This window comes from Lepisosteus platostomus, chromosome 12, assembly GCF_059453375.1.
Source record: "Lepisosteus platostomus isolate fLepPlt1 chromosome 12, fLepPlt1.hap1, whole genome shotgun sequence".
In the NCBI taxonomy this organism is placed as follows: domain Eukaryota; kingdom Metazoa; phylum Chordata; class Actinopteri; order Semionotiformes; family Lepisosteidae; genus Lepisosteus; species Lepisosteus platostomus.
In genome coordinates, this window is record NC_142622.1 from 27,090,488 (window position 1) to 27,111,236 (window position 20,749).

The window sequence follows — 20,749 nt, forward strand, 5'->3', positions numbered from 1 at the left end:
ACAGAACCATGAGAATGTTTGCACCAAAGACAATTGACAGTACTAAAGCATGTACTGTGTATCATTGAGATTTCCAGACAGGTTTCACATTTGGTTCAGATTTTGATACACAGTACCTGTAGTTACCAAATCATCAATTTTGCAGCTGACACAATTAGGGGCAATGGCAAACAGAAACAATGACAAAGGAATTACAAGACTTAAACAAAATCATAAACTGGGGAGACATTTTGCAAACAAAATGCAACATTGCAAAATAATTGTTACACATGCAGGATTCTCCACTACACATTTCATCTTCCAGGTTGCCATAGAGTAGAGACACTTTTTTACAATATCCTATACCAAAACTCTCTTGAGTAGTGAGAAAGGTATTTATACCAGTGAATCCTTTTTTTTTGGAAGCACCTTTGGTAAGGATTACACCCATAAATATTTTAGACAAGTCTCTACCAACTTTGCACACTGGCTTGGTTGCACTTTTGGCCACTCCTCTTAGCAGATTTGCATAAGCTGTCTCATGTTGCTTGGGGAACCACTTATGCACAGCAGTTTCCAGGTCTTTCCACAAATTCTCAGTAGGATTCAAGTCAGGAGTTTGACTGGGACACTCAAGAGCCTTCGTTTTCTTATTCTTTAAGCCTCTTTCATATAGCTGTCTGTGCCCAGGCCTTGTGCACTGAGTCATTGTCCTGCTGAAAGGTGAATTTCTGTCCCCGTCTTAAGTCTATAGCAGTCTGAAATATTTTTTTTTCCTACGTAACTGTACTTTGCTCCATCCTTTTTCCATGCAATCGTAACACATTTTTCAGTTCTGCTAAGACATGCTAAGCATAATGCTGGCAGCACTGATTATAGGGATGATATTGACTAAGAGATGTGCAGCTCTGGGTCTGCACCAAACAACACTTAACACTTAGACCCAATATTTTCAGTTTGGTCTTTTTAACCAGAATTAACACAATTTGTCACATTGTTGTAGGTGTTTTGTTGCAACCTCCATTCATAATATGAGATTGGTATTTCCAGTCTACCATTCAGGCCAGCTTTGTTGGGTGACTTATATATTTTGTCCTAGACAGACATCTTATCCATTGAACTATGTAGCTGTGTTAAAGTTGTTGGCATTATAGTGGCATGCTTCACCAGTTTCTTCCAGTTACTCAGGTTGGAGGGAAATAATCTGAGCAGTGATCAAACCCAATGCTATGTCTTCCATTTTTTATGGAGTGAGTAGATTGTACTCACAGGGATATTCAGAGACTCATTGTTTATTTTTCTACCTGTGACAGGCCCCCGCCTAAAAAAATGTGGTAAAGAAAACCCAATAGCACAGCCACACAGGATATTCTTTAACAAATCTCTCTCAAACTCAGTTCTCTCATCAACCATCAGCCAGATCATGCTGTGATCAATCTTTAAACTGCTTCTTTAAGGGGCTGTTTTTTTGCGGTCTCTCCCCTAGAGTCCTGGCGGATGGTGGCTCTGGTCTTTCCCCATCTACTGAAGAGAACACCAGTTTAAACTGCAGACAGCTGTGGTGCCCTCAATCACATCAGTAATTACCAATGGCGGTGTCCCATTCAGAGTATCACAAACAGATAGTCACATTGGCTCACAAGGCCTGATGTTAAAACTCACAATGAAAGAGACTTTAATTTAGCAAAGTCATTCAATGACTTGCTGTTCCAAAACTAAGCTACCACTGTTTACCATCCAGAAAATGCTCATCCCTTCTGACTTGGACTGTGGGGAGCACGGAGTCATCATTCTGGTGACAGTCTCCCACTCAGAAGAGGGGTAGTGCTGAGTATCTTGCTTTATCATTCTGAAGACATTGTCCTCCCCTTCTGGCATGTATGGAAATGGGCATATTTGCTCTTCTCTGGAGGTTTACTGCAGATTGTTGCTCCTCATCTAACTAAGGGAACTGCCAGGGTGGAGGCAATAACTCTTTGTACATCTTTTCAGTTTCCAACTGGGTTCTTTTCAGATGGCTTAGGGATCTCCAATCTTCTCTGTCCACCAGCACAACTTCAATAGCAGCATGAAGGCTTGTGTAGCTTTCACCTTGATCATAAAGAGTTTCAAGACTCCTCTGCCTGTAATGAATCCAAGTAAGGAGCAGGATCCCATGCAGACGAGAGAGAGAGTAGAGGCAGAAACAACACAAGTGTCCAATCTAAATCGACAGGCGAGTTCATGGTCAAGAGCGAAGTCCAAAAAGCCGAATGTGGACGTACAAAAGAGGTTTTCAAAAGGGCCGAGGTAGGAGCTCTCTAGGAGAGAAATCAATACCGAGCAGCGAGTAGCGAGTTCTGAGGGTTTAAATAGAGATGAGTGCGGAATGGTACAGCAGGTGGTGATGGTGATGGTTTAACACGTGCAGTGGTGCTTGTTGTGATTAGTCTGCTGCTGGAACTGGTTAGCTCATTTGTGGGTCGATCTCTGATAACTGGCGGTCGTGACACTGCCTCCTTGAGCAGGAGCAAGAGGTGTATGTTTTCCTTGTCAGACTAGTCAAGAAGATTCTATGCTTTCTGCTGGAATTCCTATAGCCTTTTATTCAGCTCAGTACTAATGGGAATCAGAGGGAAAAGAATATGAAAAGCCTCCCTCATCTCCCCCTGCTTTAGCTGCTGTTCCATAGCACCATTTGCAGTTAGAGTATGTCTTCTGACAATTCCTCTCAGCAGACACCAGTGTTCTGATAGTTTCCAAGTGTTTCAACCAGTGTTTGAAACTGGCTGTTTTGCTGCTTAATTCTCCTTTCATTTGGAGATTCTCCCTTAATTTTACCCATTCCTTCCTGGTAAGAATTCAGCAGGGCTTCTGTAAAGTATTTGTTACTGCAATTGTGGCAGTAACTGCCCTATTCATCCCAAGTTCTAAATGTTTGCTTCAATGTTTGTTTGCCATTTCTGAGGAAGAAGGTCTCAAAGAGGTGCATTTGCTGACTGTAGAAGATACTGCAGAGTATCATGCTGGTCTTCCAGCTGCTCCTGCAAGCACCAAGCTCTTGCAACCAGGCACTGAACCTCAGTTAAATGCCTCAGCTTCTTGGACATGTGGGTTTTGAGGAATAGTGAGCCCCAGATCATGTAAATGGTGCTGGACCTTCAGCTCTGGTACTTTCCTTACAGTTTTCTTCCTCTTTAGAAACTCACAAAGTTGAGTTCAGCTCACCCAGGCTCAGGGCACACTACTGGTTCTCCATCTTGGATTTCCAACACTTCTTCCTATTATTCCCTGAGTTTGAGACTTCTCACACAACAGCCATTAAAACCCAAAACATTATAGTGAAAGACACTTAAGTGCCACAAATCCTCTTCATAGACTCACACAAAAACCTACTATTCAAAAATATAACTACCTTCTACCCCCGTGAAACCTTTTATATACAGTACCCCATGTGAAATGAAAATAATTAACCAAAAATAAAATGTGGAAAAAAATACAATGAGTATTGGAGATCTTCTCCTACAAGGGTAGTTTATGTGTGTGATGTGTGTTTTTCAATAGCTTTTGCCTTGATTTGCTTTGAAAGCTTCTTAGTCTTCATGTCTTAGTCTTTAGCATAATCTTTGCGTGAAAATAAATAAATATAAAAAAGTTCACTATATGGTATGACCAAGGAACATCAGAGACACAAGTGATTTTAGCTTGAAACCACTGTTTTAGCACTCAACTGATTGTGAGGAATTGTTTAGGTTATTTAGGTAAAGTTGGGTTTACCACAGCAAAGGGTGTGAATAGTTATGCAATCATGACTTTTGCATCTTTCTTCTATATTAATTATATATTTACATCTTTGTGTTTGCTGCTTTGAATGTGTGGAGTAGGTTGTGTACAGTATATTACAAATATGTATTGCTTAAATTGCTTCTTCCAACTGTCTCAACTTGGGGGCAGTGTGGTGGTTCTGTGGCTAAGGATCTGCGCCTATGGCTGGAAGGTTGCTGGTTTGTATCCTGCGGCCGGCAGAGGAATCCTGCTCTGTTTGGACCCTGAGCAAGGCCCTTAACCCCAGCTGCTCCAGGGACACCGTATAAATGGCTGACCCTGTGCTCTGACCCCAAGCTTCTTTCAATGTCTGTGCTTCTCATGGAGAGCAAGTTGGGGTATGCGAAAAGACAAATTCCTAATTCAAGAAATTGTATATGGCCAATAAAGTGATCTTATAACTGCAAGCTTTAAATAAACAAAATTATAAACATTTACAAGTTCCTGAATATTTTTGCACAATACTGTATTTGCTACAAAATGATTCTGAAATTAACAGTTGATTTACACACCTTATGCAAAGGATAATCATGCATAATTAACATTAAATACATGTAAATTCCTAATTGGACAACTTGAAAAACTTCTCTCAGTTCTTTGGGTGCTGGTACTTTAAAAATACTGCAGATACATCAGCCTTCCATGCTCAGGAGTAGACAACCCTGCTATAGTGCAAATGTGACTTTGAAGCAATGTGATGATGTATATATAAGGCTAGTAAGTCCTCTGACTCACTTAATAGAATTCTATTTTGAAAATTATTCCAAATCACCCCATTTACAGAACAGAATGGTATTTTTGAAGTTTTGGTTTATCACAAAAATAATGAGATCTATAAACTGAGGATGAACAAGAACCTAATGTGAAACAGCAGTTACGCTATGCAGGCAGTCAACACACAGACATTAACAAAGAAAGGATTTAGGATAAGGCATGCTGCAGAACTATATGTCTTATTAGGGAAATACAAGCTTCAGATAACTGCATAGTCTGCCTTTCAGCATTGGCAGGCTTGTGACATTTGGAAGCTGTGTGATGGACAACAGTTGCTCTCTGTAATCAAAGATCACATGTACAGTTGTCATCTGTGGAGCACAACAGGTTAACAACTGATATAATCGATTAGGGTTCTGTTTGGGAACAGAGTTTCCAGTAGAGAGAAAGTGAGAGAGGCAGATTTCCCTACAAATCACTTGCTCGTCCTATGATGCCATACAATGTCTATGGCAAATAATGTTTTGGTTCATCCAAAACAGGATAACAGTAAAATACCACAAAGAAGGAAAGTCTAAGTAATTGAAGCAAATAACATCCATTTATCCACCCCTATCACAGGGTCACAGGGGAGCTGGAGCCTATCCCGGCAAGCATTGGGTGCAAGGCAGGACACACCCTGGATGGGATGGTAATCCATCTCATGGTACACACAGACATGTACACACTCACACACTTGCAGAGTTTTCCCAATGCCAGTTGCCTCTGGACTGTGGGAGGAAACCGGAGTGCCTGAAGGAAACCCACACAAACATGCATACATAAAGGTTAGTTACATACCATAAGAGTCTCTGTAAACAGTTACTTGGATGAAAAGAACTTAAACGTTTTTCATATTTCTTCCATATGAAAAAAAAATATATTTCTTCATTTGAAGAATGAAGAGTACATTTTAAACATTGCCATTCAAAAACAATGCAACAACAAAATTATGTTCTTACTGTGAAAATTGCCTTCTGGGCATTATTTGAAACTAGACCATACATGATAATCCAGATATTTTACAGTATCTCGGTTTCATTTTGTATGACATTGACACATAATTGCTTGAAGGCTTACACACTGGCTCTGTCCCAAAGGGAAGCAGCACCTTTGTAGCATAAACACACCTGAAGTAACTTACACTTGGTGAAACCTTTCCTTCTGAAAGAAGGAGGGCAAAAATATCTAATTCTGAGCACAACCTAGAGCAGAGCCAGCATATACACATAAACGTATTCATGTATCACTTCCTGTCTATCACAATGACATGACAGGTTTGCAGTATACAGTAAGAGTGTGGATTTTTTAACTCTGATTAAATACACCTAAGTTCTACAGTTCTTTGCACTGGCTTCAGTATTACATACAGTTCTCAATCATTTTAGCCTGTATTATTGGTATGATACTGGTAGTCTTGTAGCTGAATGTAGACAGTTCTGTATTTACAGTACAAGAGAAGATCTCTGGCATTCAATCAGTGTTACTCTCAGTGCTCCCAGCCCCTGGAGACAACATGCAGTTTTATCACCACTGGATATTTAAAATACATGTGTTTGAACATCTCTGTGAGCATGCTTCACTGCTGTTGTGGGTACGTACAACTTGAATGACAGTGTTCTGGTGTTTTTGCTATTTTAATCTTTTGACAGATAACTAAAATCCTCTTCTGCCACCACACATCTGTTTTTCTATTTTTTTTCTCCACTGACCTCCCTTATGACAAGGAATATTAATGAAAGGTTGAATAAATTAGCATGGTAGTGACTTGAGTTTTTCACAACATCAGAAATGAAACAATAAATGTAACCCTCCTTTTCTTATAAGAGTTTCATGTGCACACAAGGAGGACAATTGATTCCTGGAAGTGGAAGAAGGAGAAAAACAAGCAATCAGACAAAGAGGTAGGGAAATACACAAGTGAAGAGACAATCATAAAACTCTCCTTCCAAAAAGGTAGTATTTTCCAATTTTCTCACAATACTACCACATCCATCTTTGCAAAGAAATTTACTGTGTGACCACCTTCATTGAGCCCTGCGTGACACAAAATGACACACTACAAGATAAAGATGTGTTTGAGTGGCCTGCTTTTTATGCTACTCAGTTTGGTACCATGAATCTCTGTGTAAAGGCTGCTTATTTCTACTCATAGTAATTGAGATTGGCTCTATCTATGTATATATAGCCGCATAAGGAGATGCATACATAAATACAAATAAATGCACAAATAGACACTTGACGACAACAGATATGAGAAATGGGTTATTGAAAGACATTCCAGCCTGAAACATCCCCATTGTTGAGCAAGGCAGTCCTCTACAGCATTCCTAGCGCAAAGTCTTTGCCCTGAAGGCATCAATTATTCGGGATCACACAAAATGTGCTGTTTCCCAGCCAGGCAGTCTACATCAAGACTTTCACACAACCTGCATCCTGACCTTCCCTCATTATGGGGGTCACCGCTCTCTGCCACTTGGGATACTTTACAAAATATTCACAGAAGCTGCTCAGAAGTCATTTTGTCAAATAAAATGTCAAAATTCATATGCTGCTCCTTTATTAGAATGTGTGTATGAGTAGCATTTTGACACTGAGGCTGGCAACACTTTTAAAGAACGGATGGATAGATGCAAGTTAAAGAGTTTGGCATATAGAAGTAAACATCAGCAGTCTGTCTGTCTATCCATCTGATGGATGTAGAAAATTCATTATTTCTAATTAGGGAGCAGAAGCTTCAGAAGATACTTCTAGTTCTGCTTCACAAGTATTTCATTAAAGTAAACAAATATGGAAAGCTGTTTCTTTACCATTATTAGTCTATTTATCAATGCATCCACCCATTTACAGTGATTGATAAAATCAATCCATTACTTTTCATCATTCCAAAACTTTGAGTAGGCAATGAGTTTGTTGGCCAGACATGCAAATGCAACTGTGTGCTATCCGAAATAGAAAAATTAAAGTAATTTATTAATGCTGTCCACACACAAACATAGTCACACCACAAAAGTAATGATATTGGCCCTCAGTTGTGAGATATACAGTATATTATTTTAACAACACAGAGAGCAAATGGTGACCTGGAAATCATTTAGATTAAGCATTTTGTGTATTTACCAATATATATGAAAAGCTGGGCTGTCATTCACTTTTAGTCAAGCTACACCAAAAACCCTACCAAAGTGACAAACTGTTGAGATCAATCCAAGCTGTTAGGTGCTGGTCATGAGTTTTGAGTTTTTTTTTTAATCTTCTATTCTGTCATAGTCTTAATTAGTTATCATTTGTACATTCTCTCTGTGGTAAATTGTGTCTATGACTTAGTTTTGGTTGGATCTGAAGTTCTCTCTGAAATAACTAAACCACTGTGAATTAGCTCTGCAATGGCAACCCACCAGGATTTGTGCCAAGTCCAACACGACTTAACTTGTTTCCTAACTTCTCTTCCAAAGCTTAGATGATTATACCACATAAACCCTCATATTAAAAGTAACTACAAAGATGGAACTTTTAATTCTTTATAAAATAGCTCAAACAAACCTCTTTCATGTCAGAGCCAAGTGGCAGGTATTGTACATAGAGATCTTAGCCTTCATGGTGGATTGTCCTCTTGGAGCCTGAGAGAAAGCAGCAATGACAATGAGGATAACACTGGGGACCACAAAAAAACAGACTTGCTTAATAATGTACTTCAACTATATTATATATGGAAAAACATAAGGATGCAAGAAATATAAACCATTCAGCCCATCCTGCTCCTTAAGTAATATCATATTTTGTCCATTTCTTAAATGTGCCCATATCTAGGCCTCAACCATTTGGCTGGCAAACTTTTTCCAGATATATAAAATTTAAGTAAAGAAGCATTTTCTAGTCTGTGTCCTAAATGAAATCCATCTTAGTTTATGATTGTAACCCCATGTCCTTTCATTACGGCATGCAAAAAAGCCTCCTGGATTGACAGGGTGGATATGCTCTCTACAATCTTACATAAAATCTAAATTGTTGCAGACTAAAGAGACCCGCTTTAGCTTGTCTGAATATGCCAGCTTCCCAAGACCAGGAATCGCTCTTATTACTATTCTTTGAACTCTTCCTAAGGCTATAATATATTTTACATGGTATGGTGACTGGAACTGAAAACAACATTTAAAGGTCTTCCCTGGATTTAAATTATGGACTTCTTATTGCAGAGACAAGCATTCTGTTTGTTGTTGCATTGCTAATATCCTTGAATCAAGTCTCTAATATCCTCCTATTTACAAGTTTATATTATAATATTGCAAATTGATGTTAAGAGATTGGATGAAATGTTTAAATTTTCACAAGGGTCTTAATTAGGGCAGCATATGTATAGAAGAGGTATATTTGTTTAACTCAGCACAAGTGGACCGTATGCGGCAGATGTGCATGTGGCTGGTGGTAACATTCAGACTTTAGTGTATGTTTTTGTCAGAAAACGCTTTTTGTTTGTTTATAACTGTTTGAATGTTTCATCAACCCAGAATCCTCATGGCTGTTCCACCATTTTTGTGGCATTTCCCTTGTCTGAAGATCATCAAATGGTCATAATGAAACTGGGATATTCCACACATCAAGCTAACCACAGTGTTTTTGGCAACTGGAATACTATAGAAATACTGGTTGGGTTCATTTTGCCATGTTGAAGTGTGGTTTATTTTAGAGTTAGAGTTAGGGTTATACAATATAGTGCTGACACTTGGGCTTGGGTTACAGTTACCTTGAGTGCAAAATCCTCTAATAAAAAAAGAAACAACTGAGTCACAAATTTAATATTGCTCTTTAGTTGTTTATATTGACAGCAGAAAACACAGCTTCTGAATTTATTAAGTCTGAATAATGGGACACATGAACACGGTCATTGTTAAAGGAGATATTTTTGTTTCTTTGTGCCAACAGGTCAGAATATCTGGAGGGTCGCAAATGAAGGGAAACCTTTCAGCCCATCGTACATACAGTATTTGGTGCTATTCCTCTGTAGTCACACAGCCAGTACTAATTGTGCTGGGAACAAACCCCGAAGTATGAAATACTCCAAGGAAAAGGACAATTTAAAGTAGCCAATCAAGTCTATCTTACATGTCTCTGGGAGGTGGAAGGAATTTGAAACACTAGAATGCAACCACAGAAAGAACCTGTCACTTGTCTTATGCTCATTCAAAGGTGCATATGTCCTTATTTTTGGGACTATCTCAATTTAAATAAGAATACAAAGTTAAACTTTTTTAAGTCTTACAGCTTATAAGTTTTGTTTTTAATTCAATTAGAATAGAAAGTTACAAAAGATGAAGAATGGTAGGTAATCTCCACATAGGGTATCATTGACAAACTGTTTTTCCGACTTTCAATGATTGTCTGTTTAACAGGCATTATTCAAGCTAAGATTTAAATAAAATTAATTGTACTTTTATAGTAATAAGAATAATTTCTATCAAAATTAATTTCTTACTATTCCAGATGAAAGAATAACTAGGTAATAATGCTGGAAAATGCCTTTACTATGGACAATATTTGATAATAATAAGTAATAAATATTTGCAGGTGAATGATTAAATATTCCACCTGTCAGCAGCTGCAGTCAATAAAACATGGTATAAGATAACACAGGAATTACTACCAAAATACTTTTTACATTATACTGTGACAATACTTTAGATATTCTTCACATTTTGTACCTACTGTATATCACGCTGGTAAGAGGATAGCTGTATGCAGGTCACTATGACCCTTGACGTCAGTATTGTACTGAGAAGAGGGATGGATTTCATAAATTGGTAGGTAATAGTTTTGGACAGGAAAGAATATTGAATGAAGAAGTCAGGAGAAAGAGACCAACAAGTGGCTAGAGAAACTGCAATTGAGGCTGTGACAGGGAACAATGTACGTCGACACACAATGAAAGGTGTCACACAGATTTCAGAGAATATTAGTGTCTGCTTCCTCTCCCCATTAGTTAAACAAAGCTAACCTTCCTCTAAGCGTGACTTCAATATCAAGTGCTATTTATAAACAATATCATCTCTCCCTGTTGCTCCTGCTTTAGAATTTCTAATTGTTAACTCTAATTGTTCCCCTGAGAAATGTCTGTCTAAACTGAGACAGGGCGGTGCTGGGTTAAAAGGCCCAGGGGTTTGAGGTATAGTTACTGGCAGAATGGGGACCTTAGATACCTTGTGTAGATACTTACACAATGATTGGTAAACTAAACTCATACTGTGAGTGATTGTTATTCTTATAAACATTGCGAGACTGCAATGTAAACCCCCTTTCCATCCTTTCAGAAGTATATTTTAAACCAAAACCAATGTTCTTTATTTCTTCAACAAATGTGGATGGCTTCTTCAGGAAATACCTGGATTTTGGAAACAAATACTAAAAAAAAATTGATGTATACTATATTATACATTAATATATATTTTATATGTACTGTATATGTGTCTTTGGTCAATCCAAAAACTAGTCTGTAAACAAATTATGATAAACTTTGATAAGATAAAGTTTGATTCATGACGTCACTTAATCATTTAGAATCATATTTTAAACATGTATTTTTGAAAGCCAAACCTGGATATGGGTGTGGTATGAGACACATGGAACGTACAGTACGGTAGAAATTAGGTATTCCTTTGTAAGACATGCCTACTTATTCCTACTGTGTTTGCCATTTAGCACAAACACATGCATACAAACAGTCTTGCGTGGGCAGGCAGAGATGCCTCACACAGTGATGCTGTACACAGTCCCATAGGGATGTTCCTCTGTTTAATCTGAAAACCCCAAGACTCATTACCCTGTTTGGCTGATACATTTCACATGTGGTTGTTGCTGACAGATTTCCTACTAGTTCAAGTACAGGTAGGTAGCTGCGTCAGTATGTGTAGGCTGCAAAGAAACAAGTAAAGGTTTATTCCATGCTGAAAAGAGAAAGGTGAATCCCAAAGAAGGCTCCTCAGCGAAAACATTGCGTTTCCTTCTTTCTCTTTTCAGCATGGAATAAACCTTTACTTGTACATTTCCTACTATGTATGCAATATCATTTCATTACATTTCACACTCAGTAAGAAATGAAGAGCAGAAATGAAGAGCAGAAAAGGGCATGAATTCTAATCAAAAAGGGCACCATGGTGATATTTACTAGGTGGGAATAAGATGTCACATTATATCAACATTTATACTGGAAATACATTCTGCAAAGTCACTTAATGAACTCCACCAATTTTTCAGTGTTCAATTTAAACAATTTCTTATAAAAAATTAAATTTATTTCCCATCTTTATCAATGATTTGAGTCATTTTACTTTTAAATTATTATGTGGTCTGTTAGTGAATCACTTATAAGAATCTGTTCACCACCAAATCATAATCGCTTGTTTTACTTTTGTATTAGAAAAAAGATCAACCTGATTGCAGCAAGATTTAAAAATTCAGTTTCTTTCTGAATAGAGCAAAAATGCTGGTTTTAAATAACTAAAGCAAATAAAGTTATCTGTTAAGAGCAAAGTTGTGTTCCTCTGTACAGTTCATGCAATATAGAGTGTCTTACACATAAACATTAGTTTTTGTTTTTTAAATATCCAGTCACAATAATTTTTAAATATAATTTTTAGATATTTCAGTAATATATATTATGATTGATTTCAAATTTGATAATACAAGTTATGGATGACCCCTGCTTTCAAATCAGTGGCTGATTGTAGCATTTAATTGAATTTGTCATTTTTACCTTTATATGTTCTTTATGGCCTGCATACTGTACATCCATTACAAATTAACACTGGGGAAAAAAGAGGTAACAAGATACAAAATAAATTGTCTATAACATCTGTAGGAATTTAGGAAAGGGCTTGTGAACAGAGCCCCCTGTATCACAGAATGAAGAATAAGACTCCCCTTAAAACTGAAAACAGAAAGTATTCTGCACTTGAGTTTGTTCTTTAAACAGAGCATGCATGTTTTCGTGAAGGAAGTGATGCCCTGTGTTAGGCCTTCACCTTCAAAGGAGGGCAGCTTTCATAGCTAATTAGGACATGTGATGGGAACAAGGAACAAACCAGCAAACAATAGCAGCGTGGGAACCCTGAGCAAGTTTGAATTACAAGCAAGCCCTCCTAAACAAAAAAGTCCCTGTCAACAACCAAGCGCAAGCTTGAGAAAAACAACACAACAGCAAAGTTACTTTGTCATGTTAACCTGGAGAAGAAACAGTACAGCAGCTTCCCGTCATTCACTGCTGCTAAAAAAGGAGTCTTCTTTTCCCTGTTGGTGCATATTAAGTGTGTGCATTTACTGATAAGAATCTGCTTAAGGATCGGGCACTAATAACAAAAGACCCACTGGTGACCCATCATTGACTGAATTAGACTCCTTTCTCACTGCATGCTGCTACTCAGATTGTTTTCCTTTTCTTCCTGATGCTTTGTTCTTCACATTATAATTTATTTTGCCTTTTAAGAGAGTTTTTTCATGCTGCTGCCAAAATATATGAAGCCTGTAATGATGGAAAATTCAATGCCACATGTTTTGTCGTTTAGGCCCCCTTTCTGTTCCGTGATCTAAATTCCTGCTGAAGACTGCATTAAGAAACTTCAGTTATTTTACACTTGGTTCGGGCTTGTGCTGTATCAGAATCCACTGATGGTATGAAGGTACCATTGTGGAGGGGGAGGTCTTTTTCTCTTATATTATATCTTCCTAAGGAAACAGAACTTGGTTTTTACACATTGACTCTGTGCTTCTACAGAGAACTGTTTCGCAGAGGGAGAGCTGTAGCAGCCAAAGGTTTATTTTAGTTTTGGAAACCATATGAAGAAAGGTTTTCATGGCAACATCAAGTATTTACTAAGCAACTTTAAAGCAATTTTGTTTTGTGTATTACTGTATACATTTGACTGTATGCACAATAATATGTGTATGGTAAGTGTTTACATAAAAGCTGTTGCACATAAACAGTATACATTTAGACATTGTTGCTAATGTGCACATATGACAACAGATACAAGTCATAACATGACATAATTCATTAGCTGTCCTAAGTAAGTGGGGCTGTGTGTCTGTTCTAATCATTAGTATTGACCCATGCAGCTGACACTGGGCGATGAATAACGCACTGAGGAAGGGTTTCTGCTAATGACTTTTCAATTCTACAATGAAAGAACCTCAGCTGGATTGCCCCAGGATGCTACTTGTGTTCACTCTGTTGTCCTGTTATGCTGTTTCTTATGTCTCTCATGCTCCACATCTTGTATCAGGTTACTAAAGTACTTAGTTATCAGAGCTATACTCAACCTCCATTACCCTCATGTGACTCTGCAACACACTGCATATTACACACACAGAGTAACTACACAACAATGGGATGGGGATGTTGTATAATAGTAACATAACTTTCAAATATTCCTTTCAGTTTATGTTTTACAGCACTTTTATAAAGAAAAATCAGGTCCTTATATGTAATCCCTGCAAACGTGACAATAAGAATTCATTTTTACCTTTTGTAGTGTTCAAATTAATTTAACGAGGACTAAAAAACCTTTACAACCAACACATTTTCTTCTGTTGTTCTCTTCAATTGTTCTACAAGGAAAAAAGTAACATGACTTTGCAAAACAAAATAGTCGTTTTCTAAACCTGTAAACCCCGTGAATACAGTAAGCTTATACCCTAAACGTTTTATAAGGGCTTATTACAGCCTTATTCCAAGGCGCTCTTAAAAGGGGGGCTCTTTTGCTATTGAGGTCACTTGATTTATTAGCTACACCTGCCAAAAATAGAAACTGAGTTTCTGTATTCTCTAAAAAGGCTGCATTATCAGATGAAGGAAAATGTGTGTCCTACAGTGTTTCGCAATTTTGAAGAGGATACGAGGATATCTGGTAAAGCTGTTCTGTCATGTCAGTGTTCAAGTAAATAAACACCCGAGTAAACCCGGACCTATACAGTAGCTGCAGAGCTTCACAGTAGAGCTAAAGTAGGACATGCGGGATTAAGGTTAGGGTCCTTATGGGCAAAAGACATTGAATTGAGCACCCCTGCGGCCCCCGTCACTTTATTTGAACCACGGCAATAAACATGCTGTTCAAACAAGCGGCAGGGTGTAGTGTGTTATTTAGTTTAAGAAGGGTTTTGTTTTAATTGCATTAATTCTTTGTTTCACCGCGGTCCTCGGACGCCGCTGTCATCTTTACCATACACGCTGCTGCACCGTGGGGTAAAATTAAAAGTCGTTTTGACTCCGTGTTACACTGTAGTCTGTCGGATGAGTTAGTATTAGATTACAGGTTCACACGCTCACTTGCAGACCGCCCGTCGCCCCAACCAATTGCCCCATTCATTCCAGAGCCGGAGACAGCCGTCGCCTCTGATTGGTTATCGGCGCTCAGCGGACGAACTTTCCCACGGCCAACGCGTGCTGACAGTCGGCCAGCCACATCACTACTGGAACAGACAGCCTCGGGGCTCAGGGAGCTCGGGGGGTGGTGCTATACAGTCACACTCAAGCTATAACTCAAGTCATTGGTTATTTCCTCAGAATAGTCACATTACCCTGCTGGTGGTCGTGGCTCGCTCTGGGAGAAGACAGGATACAAAGCTGCCAATTAAGGTGGCTGTCTCGTTTTTTACTGGCTTGTGTAGGTTTCAGGTCCGCCCTGCCGTCAACCACCTCCGCTCCACCCATTTTTTGGGTTCCCTGTCATGTAGAAATGACACCGTGGGAAATAATCTTGGCGTTTTAAAGTGGTGAACTGAGGGGAGTTTTGACAGTCATTCACTTGCAAAGCTTCATATTAAAAGGACCTGTTTGGCGTGGAAAGAGAAGGGATAATAGCGACCCACGGTTAAAATGAAGCGAAATCATGATTACAGCTCTTCGGATAGCGAGCTCGATGAGAACATCGAGGTGGAGAAGGAGAGCACCGACGAAGTTGGGTAGGTTTTCATTTTGTCTTGCTTTTGCAAAACGCAGCAAGTATTTTTGGACACTGTCTTGACTCCCTGTTATCGCGAAACTCATTATCATAGAAGTGTGTGAACCCTTGCCCCCACACACACAAACACACGCCGGTTTAAGTCTGTTATTAAAGCAACCCAGTATAGACGCAAAACACTTGGCGGTTGATTATGCGGCTATATATAAGTATAAATATAACATGCACATTTTTTTCCAAAACGAAAAAGGTGCAGATTTCGCTGCGGAATAAATATTCACCACTTTAATTCTGGTTAATTAAATTTTAGTTTCCCCTTTTCTATACAATGTTTCGACCACGCTACGCTCTGCTTTGGTTTTGGGGTTTTTAAAAAGATCCAAGATACATAAGTAAACCAAACACCTGATGTATCTAACCGACGAAAGTTAAAGCTTTATTTTTATTTTAGCAATGTTTAATTTTGACTTGCCTCGGCCTTTCCAAATATTTTTAAGTAACGTAATTATCTGGAGTCTTCCTACTATTTTTATGTTTCACTTTACTGACGTTTTAATTACATTTGATTACATTAGTACATTTTATGGTTCTTGTTATTATTAATAATAAGTATAGCTAGACGCGGAACATCCACGATAGTTTTGTACCAAAAGTAATATTGTTCGGTCTAAGACCAAGTAGAAAGTTCTATTTTAAAATCTTTCTGTTTTTAAAATAAACAAAAAGCATTAAGTGATATGTCAATATATATTACACCATCACTGTTAACCGGATTTTACACTTAATGTTTGTCTGTACTGTATATTTTAGAAACGTAAGTTCCCCCCAAGGATCGATGTCTCCCACAACATCATCTCAAGTACAAGCGAGAAAGCGGCGTAGAGGAGTGAGTATTTTCAATACGTGTATCTATAATATGCATATGATTTAATTGTGTAACTATCAGAATACATATAAAACGCATTTACACGCTTATATATATATGTACTGTATAATATATGACACGGGTTTGTTGCACGAATTCGCTGCCTTATTTTATACTTGTATCTCCTTTAGATCATTGAGAAACGGCGCCGGGACCGAATTAATAACAGTTTGTCCGAGTTAAGGAGACTCGTCCCCAGCGCTTTTGAGAAGCAGGTAAGCCAATGAAATAGAGCACAGCGGTAAAAAACAGTTTTCAGAATGTAACTGCGGATCTTAATATTAAACAAGGGTATGCACATGTCTGTACTATTCCTTCGTTTATTTGTCTGAAGCAAATAGCGTGGAGTTAATATTTTGGTATCCAATTCCTTAGATAGATTCCTTGCTTATCTGTACATTGAACCAACTTTCAGAAAGTTGCCACAGTGCCTTTTGGTTTGCGAAAGCGCTAAACAGTCAGTGGGTGTACTGTAGAAGGAGAACTGTACTGAACTTGACTTTATTTTTTGTTCAACATGAAGGGTTCAGCCAAGCTTGAAAAGGCCGAAATTTTGCAGATGACGGTGGACCACCTTAAAATGCTACATGCTGCGGGTGGTAAAGGTAAGGTGTTTAGTGCAGAAATCACTGCTTCACAGCCAATATTATCAACGCAAAGTGCTCAACTTGGTTCATTTAAAAACGAATAGAGCTGATTATGCTTGTATGCAACTATATTTAAAAACAAGATTTGTTCACTCATCACTCAATAACTGAAAAAAATATGAATTACCATTATGTGTAAATAGTGTTAACACTTCTATTTAAAACGTTTCCTCTTTGATGTATGCAACAGGTTGTATGTCTTTAAACAAAGGCAAGCCTTATAAATAGTTCTCACTTTGGAGAGGTCTAATGAGAGATTTTTTACCTGAAATGACTGAAATGCCCACTAAGAAACCAGTTCATGGTGGGCAAAAAGGAATCAGTCACCATAAGAAATTTGCAGTCAGCCTGCAAATTTTCAGATTATAGAATAATTCTTTGAATTTCATTTTTATAGCACACCCAAGTTTGACTTAATGAGTTAATAAGTTTCTGCTTTTCTGGTTTGGTAATGCATGCTAACTTGAGCCTCTTTCCTTGCAGGCTATTTTGATGCTCATGCGCTGGCTATGGATTACCGCAGTCTGGGGTTTCGCGAGTGCTTGGCTGAGACTGCCCGGTATTTGAGCATCATTGAAGGGCTGGACAGCGCTGACCCCCTGCGGATTAGGCTGGTCTCCCACCTCAACAGTTATGCCTCCCAGCGCGAGGCTCACTCTGGACTCGGACACTTGGCCTGGGGCTCAGCCTTTGGGACGCCCCCCTCTCATCTAGCTCACCATCTCCTCCTGCAGCAGCAGTCAGCCTCTCGCAGCTCTAGCAGCTCCTCGTCCTCCTCCGCAGAGACCCATGCACCAAGCCGGCTTAGTGCCGCTCAGCACACAGAGCCCAGTCCACTCAGAGTACCGCCTGGGCTGCCCTTGGTCACTTCGGCCTCCAAACTCTCCCCTCCTCTGCTCTCCTCTCTCTCTGCATTCCCGTTTTCCTTCAGTGCCTTCCCTCTGCTCTCCCCTAATGCCCTTGGCTCCTCTGCCCCCTCAACCACTCTCGGAAAGCCCTACAGACCATGGGGCACAGAGATAGGGGCATTCTGAAAGTTGAGGATGCACCCCTTAACCCCACTGAAGACTAAACCACCAGCTGAGCTGGGGCTTCAAAGGACTGTGCAGAAATCCACCCCCTTTTTTTATTCTCATCTTTTTTTTTTGCTGTGCATGAAAAGAAAAAGGTGTGTAAGAACATGTTAAGTTGAAGAGCCTTGATACAATGAGGTGAATGGCAGATTTACATCTGATCAATTATTTTTATTTTGTGACTACTCTCCTTGTCTCATCCCTCTTGTTCTGGACTCGACAGGGGTGGGCACTCCATATGGTCAGGCTATCATTTCAGATTACAGCTCTTCCTATTTCCACACACATTCAGGAGTGTGGTGTGGTGATGCTTTGCTGCTGAAGGCAGAGGTGTTAAGATGAGAATTTGCATGACAATGTATGCACACGACTTTGGCAGATAATGACTATTGTCTGAATCCATTGTTTAGAAGGGATTTTCAGGACTGTTAATCACTTGCAACTGATACTTCATTGAATTGTTACCTTCAGCTTCTCAAATGTCCTTATTTAATATAATTAGTTGAAAATATAAATTTTGTGAAAATATATATATTTTTTTACGTGAGCTACTTATTTACAAATGGAAAAATAAACTATGATCTTTTACATATATCTGGAGCAGCACAATTAGGTTTTAAAAAACAATTTCAGTCCCTGAGAACCACACTGGATTGCATTTGTCTGTTTGCTTTCCCTCAAAACATGAAACAAACTTGCCCTGCAGTATAACAGTTCTGAGCAATCAAATTACAATAAAAAAGAAGCAAGGGTTTAATTTAGAATTTTAACATTATGCAAGTCGGACTTAACTTTCCTTCTCTGAAGTGGTGGCGTCCATTTAGATCTAAAACTGTTGCAGCTAAACGTTTTGTAGGAAAAGTTAAAAAAATGGTTGAGCATATTTATAAAAATTACGTAGTTGTATCCAATTTGTCCATTTTAAATTGTTTCTGCTGTACATATCTGTTTGGCCGGTATAATAAAATGCCTCATTGAAAAGTGATGTTATGTGTTGTCAGAGATGTCACACAGCCATAATACTTTACAAAATTAAAACCAACTTATTATTTTATATGAACATTTCTGTAATTTTTTCTGCATGTTTTCCATATTAAAACAGCAGCAATATATCAATATATCAATTACAGTTCTGAGACACTGCAGAGTGTTTTATGAATGGCAATCTGCCCAACTTCAGGAAGACATTACACATCTACTGTTTCATGTTGGTATCACTTTGTGGGGAAAAATGATTATAAAAATGGATGCAAATTTACATTTGTAAGATATATTTTGTGTTTTATATTTGTGAAAAAAGCGTTGACAAATCAGATTTTCTCAGCTTTTACATTCAAAGATGATTATAGATCAGAATAGGTATAGTACAAGGATGATGTTTTCTCAGAGAGTAAGGTACTGTATTTGATCCTTGTGTACTGATCTGACATTTCTCAATAAAGAAGCTGTTTGTGAAAACCTTGCTTTCTGTTCTTTATTCTTTCATTTTCTTGGTGGCTTTTCTGCAACCTATTTGTTTCTATTGTTATCAAAAAACCTTTTAAAAGTAATCAGTTTTAAGAAAATGTTTCTTGCTGTTACAGAATGTTACAGAAGTCACTTTCTTAAAAATAAAACGAGGTACTACAATAGTGAGGACGTCTTTATTTCTGTATCAGTAATACAGAGTAACCCTGACTCAAAGCCAAGACTTAAATATATCCACATCTTTTCTTCTGTTTGGCCAGGAAGCGATTAACAACAAGAGGATATCCTGGACAAAGACTGACTAGGCCTTAGGGTGAAGCTTGATGCTGTGTGGGAATATTCTGTAGTGTGAGTAGATTGGTGTAGAATGGAAAATGGAAAAACTGCATCCACAGTAACATGTGGATGTTGACAGCCAAAGGCCATCTCAGTGCTACAGTGTGAGCGTTATACATAGGCTGAAGGGACAATTTCATTTAGTTTGCTACTAGTCCAGTGGTTCTCAAATGGTGCTTAGAAATTACTGCAACCACGGAAGAAAAAAAAGAAAAAACAATAAAAAACTTCGAGACTTAATGTCATATAGAATATGAGAAGTTCATTGACCTGATTTTAGACTCTTCCTTACAAATAGCTTTTAATGAAGTGCAGTTGGCAGAGTTTTGGTGCAGCACCAAAAACAAATATCCAGTATTATCAGAGAAATGCTCATTCTGTTCTTCTCCTGTTTGTGACCACCTACTGTATCTGTGTGAATTGCAACAGATTGGATGAAGAGTCGAACATGAGACTGCAACTCACATCCATAACTCCAAACATAAAAAAAATTGTAGAAGAGGCAAACTCACTCATCACACTTGTTAAAAATTATCAGTACTCTTTTAAAAAAAAACATCATGTATTGTTGTCTCACTGTGTTTTACTTAGTCATTTTGTTACCTACCATTGCCATTTGCACCTGTTAGTCCACAGAAAATGTTGTCTGGTTCTAGAAATATATTAGTTTTTTTTCCTTTGTTAACGATTTAAAACATTAAAAGTTTTCAAACCAGAATGAAACCCTTCTGGTTTTCTTCTTACTTGGTCAAACCGGCAGTTAGAACTTTGATTCTTTTATTCTCAATGAGTATTTCAGTGATTAAGCTTTATTGA

At 38.3% G+C, this 20,749-nt stretch overlaps 1 protein-coding gene and 1 long non-coding RNA gene across 2 annotated transcripts in view; one reads left to right on the top strand and one right to left on the bottom strand.

Moving 5' to 3' along the window:
* Positions 1–20,749, bottom strand: part of LOC148651351 (uncharacterized) — a 487,041-nt gene that overhangs the window by 443,473 nt on the left and 22,819 nt on the right. The gene's annotated exons all lie outside the window — the stretch shown is intronic.
* Positions 15,029–19,588, top strand: hey1 (hes-related family bHLH transcription factor with YRPW motif 1). The gene is made up of 5 exons (XM_088601521.1): positions 15,029–15,486; positions 16,296–16,371; positions 16,542–16,625; positions 16,934–17,015; positions 17,541–19,588. The coding sequence occupies exons 1-5, from the start codon at positions 15,401–15,403 to the stop codon at positions 18,089–18,091; spliced, it is 879 nt and encodes a 292-aa protein (XP_088457647.1). The 5' UTR covers positions 15,029–15,400; the 3' UTR covers positions 18,092–19,588.